This window comes from Pygocentrus nattereri, chromosome 29 (genome assembly GCF_015220715.1).
Source record: "Pygocentrus nattereri isolate fPygNat1 chromosome 29, fPygNat1.pri, whole genome shotgun sequence".
NCBI classification, from domain to species: domain Eukaryota; kingdom Metazoa; phylum Chordata; class Actinopteri; order Characiformes; family Serrasalmidae; genus Pygocentrus; species Pygocentrus nattereri.
Window position 1 is genome coordinate 17,262,214 of NC_051239.1, and position 6,000 is coordinate 17,268,213.

Here is a 6,000-nt window from a genome sequence, read left to right on the forward strand (position 1 = left end):
GTGTTACATTAAACCAACACTGCTACATCTCTAAATAACATGAAGCTGAAAGTCTAAATTCTATCAGCTGAACTTTGTTCTTCATCAGCAGTAAAAGTCAAACCTACAATCACCTCAAACCCTGAAGGAGCTGCATTGACAGGAAACACAGTGACTCTGTACTGTAAACTCCATCAGTCTGCTGGATGGACGTTTTACTGGTCCAAACACACACAGAGCTCTGAGAAGGAGACCATCACCAACGTCTACACCATCAGCTCAGTAAGTCCCTCTGATGGAGGTCAGTACTGGTGCAGAGCTGGCAGAGGAAACCCAGTCTACCACACACACTACAGTGATGCAGTCTGGGTAAACGTTACTGGTGAGTAAGAGTGATATTTTATAGGGAATGGAAAGTGGTTTTACTGTAGCCTCACTCAAAGAATTATTAAAGTGTGAAACATGTAAAAGTCTGAAGACGGCAGAAGCTGAGGAGATACTCTGCAGTTCATTAATGTGAATCAGCATATCCTGATTGTTAAACTGATTCATTACAGTATTACAGACCATCCACCCATTTAAGGTTGAAAATTAATTGATAACTGTATGCTGTATGATAACAATAAGTACTTAAATACACCTTAATTATACATTAATTAACTGCTAAGTGAGCATTAGTTACTGATTAAGTGCTTAGTAATTAGTAGTTGAGTAAACTGTTACCTGATAGTTTAGTTTGTCATTAGTTCACAGCTGGCGGCACGGTGGCGTGGTGGGTAGCGCTGTCGCCTCACAGCGAGGAGGGCCTGGGTTCGATTCCCTGGCCGGGTGACCGGGGTCCTCTCTGTGTGGAGTTTGCATGTTCTCCCCGTGTCTGCGTGGGTTTCCTCCGGGTTCTCCGGTTTCCTCCCAAAGACATGCAGTCAGGCCAATTGGACGTGCTAAATTGCCCCTAGGTGTGAGTGTGTGAGTGACTGTCTGTGTCTGTCTGTCTGCCCTGCGATGGACTGGCGACCCATCCAGGGTGTATCCTGCCTTCCGCCCGAAGACTGCTGGGATAGGCTCCAGCACCCCCCCGCGACCCTGACGGAGAAGCGGCTTAGAAAATGGATGGATGGATGGATAGTTCACAGCTTATTTATTCATTAATTGTGCACTTATAGCTGCTTTTTTACCTGCTAGTGAGCTGATGAATGTTTACATATATAAATAATGTGAGAAATAACAAAATTATTTCTTAATCATGTTAATTGTCTGTTAACTAATCTACTGAATTATTGATATTAATTAACTACTTCTTTGTATTCCTCCCAGTAAAGTCATTATTCTTGCCACTAATTAAACTATGAACTCATAATTAGGACTTGAACAGTAACTGATATCTTAATTTCTCTCTACTTGTTTTTTGTCTCCCCTCCAGTAAAGTAGAAAATATACAAACAATATCAAATTTTATTCTAAATGATTCTATGCAATAAATTGGACACTTCAGTTTCTTATTGATTGGAAAGTCTTTCAAACTTCATTTCATCAATGATCCAAAATTGGTTTTCCATGGTATCAATTCAAAAGAATGCTTGTTACAAGACATCCCGACTGAACATATTTGGGGTCTAACATTTATATCCTCTAAAAACCCGAATCATCAAGTAATTCATTGGAAATTTATACATAGAGCATACTTAACTCCTTTAAAGCGATATCATATGCACCTGACCAGCTCTCCTCTGTGTGATTCATGTTCCCTAGGGGAATTAGGGACTTTTATGCACTATTTTTCTTATATGTGACTGTATATTGATTTGTTCGGGTGGGGTCTGTCAGTAGGGGGGGCGGGAACCGGGAGGGTTGGGGAAATAAAAAAGGAAAAGATACAATAAAACAATTGTTCACAAAAAAAAAAAAACGAATGCTTGTGGCACCTTAAAATTCAAGTTGTAAGGATAATAGTGGTCACTGCATATCTATCTACATATCGCTGCTGTTGGAACAAAACCTTGTATCTCTGTTTTTGTCATTTTACAGGTTTTGACATATTTTGAAAATGACTGTTGCCGTTTAAATTGTGTGTAAATTTCAGCCCTAAATGACTGTGAGAAGGTCTGGCTCCATTGACTTACATTAAAAGCAAAGTGTGTATTTTCTGTCTCCTGTAAATTTACCATTTTGGAGATACAAGGTTTTGTCCCAACAACAACGATATGTCAGGCAGCCTGTGTTGTAGGCCTGACCTGTGTGTCCAGTTTCTACAGTGATTCACAGTGAAATGTATTTCTGCTGCTTTTAATCATGAATTTGTAGTACAATTAGTAAATTAGTAGTGAAGGTAATCGCTTCACTTGAAGGGACACACAAAGTAGTAATTAATGGTTAAGTAGCATTAAGTAATGAGGAATTCATGATGAACATGTAGAAACAGTTGTGAGTAGAGAGAGGCAGCAGAATATGAGGAGGTGAAGGAGAGTTAAATAAGCTGTGACCTAATGACTAAACTATCAATTAACAATGGACTCAATTACTAAGTGTTTAATCTGTAACTAATGCTTAATAAGCAAGTACATAATACATGAATGAGTATTTTACTATTGAATAGCACATAATTATCAATTAATGTGTGACCCATAATATAAACATTTACCATTTAATTTACAGTCAAAATGGCCTTTAAGTAAAAGCAATTTATTTTTTCAAGAGATATTTCTTAGGAAGTTACATACAAGGTAATCCTCATGCATAAGTGGGGAAAAAAACAACAACAAAAACAGATAGACCACCAAAGCTCAATGATCAATGCTCATACACAAAATATAGATATACGATATACACAAGATATAGTGAAATATACACAAAATCTAGAGACAATATACACAAGATATAGTGAAATATACACAAAATCTAGAGACGATATACACAAGATATAGTGAAATATACACAAAATCTAGAGACAATATACATTTTAAAGTGACTTGAGTGACTCAGTGTTACTGTTCTTTGTAGTGGCTTAGTGATAACGTGTTATTGTCCATAGAGATGATATGATACAGTAATAATGACAAAGTGACTGACTGAAAATGGTAGTTGGGGAAGAAACCACAGCTTCACAGCTTCTTCAGAAGCCTGACAGCCTGTGGGTAGAAACTGAGAAACTGTTCATCAACCGAAAAACAAGCTCCTCTCTTCCTTCAGCTCTGAAAAGAATCCACAGATGAGCAGCTGTCAAGATGCCGTTACTGAGCAAAGGAAAAAGACAAAAAGAAGAGTTTGTACTAGAAAGCATAAGCTGACCATCTGAGACGGGTTAAGGTTTTATGGACGAGTCTAGAAGTGAGATATTTGAAAGTAACAGAACGCAGTATATAAATCACTGAACAGGACAACATTGTTTAAATACAAATTAATTCATATTTCAAATTCATCTTCCTCTCTCCAGCTTCAGGTCCTGGTGTAACAGTAGGAGTGTCAGTGGGACTGAGTCTAATCTTGCTCCTCATCATCATACTGGGCCTGATTTGCTGCTACAAGAAGAGCAAAGGTTTGAAGACACACTTCCTCTGTCCTGTATGAGTTTATGCAGCTGAGTAAAGACAGATTTCTGTGAGCTGAGCTGTTTGTACTGGCGCTGATATAGAAGTATAGTTTGAATCTCTTATTCAAAGATGTATCTCTGTCTCCCTCTACTGGAAATCAGCAGAACACCAACCAAAGCCAGCGTCTGTCAGGGTCTGGGGGGTCTCTCTCAGGAAACCCACCACTGCAGGCTGCTCAGTTTGCATGACTAACATAATCACTAGCATTTAGTTTTTAATAGTAGTTACACTGTTTCAGTAATTTTGTAAACAGTATGGATTATTGATTTTAAACATTTATGGATTACTGATTTCATATTTAACAGGAATGCGACTAAATTTCCTCTTGTTCATTAATACTTGTTTATAAGTGAGGTGTCTGTGATGATGTGAGAACACAGTGGTGTCTGTGATGAGTAACTTCTTCTGTTCCAGGTGATTCTGCAGCTCAGCCCAGTGATGTCACTTACGCTCAGATTGTGACTAAAAAGAACCGCAGAGGAAACAGTAAGAACTGCATCTCTACAGTAACAGATATATTTTCTCTTTAACTGGTTTTAGTATTAATGTAAATTTATTTCTCTTTCAGATGAAGGAGCCACACAATCAAATGATGTCACTTACACTGAGATTATGACTACAATCAGCTACAGAGGAAACAGTAAGAACTGCATCTCTACAGTAACAGATAAATTTTCTCTTTAACTGGTTTTAGTATTAATGTAAATTGATTTCTCTTTCAGATGAAGGAGCAACACAACCAAATGACGTGACTTATTCCCAGATTCAGCTGAAAAACCTGGAACATCATGAAAAAGGTGCGCAATACCACCTGCCCATTTTTTAGAAGAACACATCAGACTGACTGTAGTAGCACAGCGTTGGCTGTTGCTCTACCTTGTGACTCAAACGTTACTGATGAATAAATGATTTGAACAGATTTGAATGAATTTCTTTGTACTCCAAAGACGAATTGTGCAGAGTCCAGTGATGTGCTTTATTCACATGTTGAGACGAAAACATGAAGATGGTGATTTAAAAGAAATGATGAATGAAAACAGTGTCTACAATGTTATAGACAAATATGTAATGACACAAGTACTTAATGTCGTGGTATTCGTGTCTAATTTTTTCCCTGTTCTATTATATACACACATAGTGTGGGTGATGACAGTGAGCTGCGTATAAGTTTCCTTCATCAAATTACATTCAATAAATGTTCTCTGATCATCATCGGTGATATGAAGTGGGTGTCAGAGACGTCCACATCTAATGTGGGAGCTTCTATGTGAACTGTAGCCTTTAAACAGCGACAATGTTGGCCACCTTTTATTTTGAGGATCCTTAATATCTTAAAGCTCACAAATGCCAACATTGTTAACAAACTAATTCATTAATTGAAGCTCTACCTGTAATTTAAATGATGCATGAGACAGAAGATTTCAGAGCTTTATTAAAGCCTAGACTCGATCTCCAGACGACAGTAATGCCTAAACAATCAGAGTCAGTAAAGAAACCTGAGCGTGTTTAAAATACAATTTAAACATTCACAGTAATTTGATTCTGGCAAATAAAAGCTTCTGAATGAGTTGGTTCAAGTAAATGAGCTGGTGTTTAGTGACGTCACAGAGACAATTAATTCAAAGGGCTGTTTTTGCTGCTTTCTTTCCATGTATGGACAACTTCTTCATTAAAACCAAGCAAGGGAAATTTGATTTATAATATATTACACTGATATTGCTGTGAGTAGAGTGGATTGTCCTAACAGCAAAAACATGTCAAAACCTTGAAGAAAATCTGCTTTTTGTAGACTGTCAATTATACACAAACATGTAATTCATAAAGCGCTTTTCTCTTGTAGGTCTGTGAAGAAAACTGCTGCTGTTTCAGTGCAGAACAGTAACCATTCACAGAAACTCCTGGTTGGGTTCTAAGGAGTGCAGACAGAAGAGGATCTGAACACATTTAGACTGTCAGAACTTTCATACATGATTTGAACAACTTCATTTACTAATCATAACACATTTCCTTTGGAATAAAATGAGTATTTATGTGAACTAAACCAATGTGAGCAGCACATAATCAGAGCTTTGTACAATCAAAACACATAAAAGCTCAGTTTCTCAGGCTGAAATTGAGCTTAATCCTCATCTAAAAACTCTGTTCACAGATAATCTCTGTCCAGAAAACTCAAAATATCAAGAGTTGTTTTTCTAAATGACGATAAGCAAACCTCAGTCATGTCCGTCAGCTCAGGGGATCAAATCGGCAGCCTTGCAGTCACAAGGCTGGTTCCCTAACCACCAGCCCACGATGATTCAAATAGTGCCAAATTTTGTTTGATGAGATTTTTTGTAGTTATGAGTTTTGATGTTTAATGTGTGTTAGTTTTATTTTTTATCATTTATATTATTCTTTTGCCCAACTAACAATCTTCATACAGTAATGCTGATGA

General features: G+C 37.4%; 1 protein-coding gene across 1 annotated transcript in view; it reads left to right on the forward strand.

The window, feature by feature from the left end:
- LOC108416068 (Fc receptor-like protein 3) overlaps positions 1-5,718 on the forward strand; it is a gene marked incomplete at its 5' end in the record, with an annotated part of 98,649 nt that extends 92,931 nt beyond the window's left edge. Inside the window, 4 exons of the mRNA XM_037536217.1 lie at positions 4,003-4,052; positions 4,135-4,206; positions 4,289-4,363; positions 5,407-5,718. Of these exons, the coding sequence (XP_037392114.1) occupies positions 4,003-4,052; positions 4,135-4,206; positions 4,289-4,363; positions 5,407-5,414 (205 nt within the window). The remainder of the gene's footprint in view (positions 1-4,002; positions 4,053-4,134; positions 4,207-4,288; positions 4,364-5,406) is intronic.
- Positions 5,719-6,000: the final 282 nt, after the last annotated feature.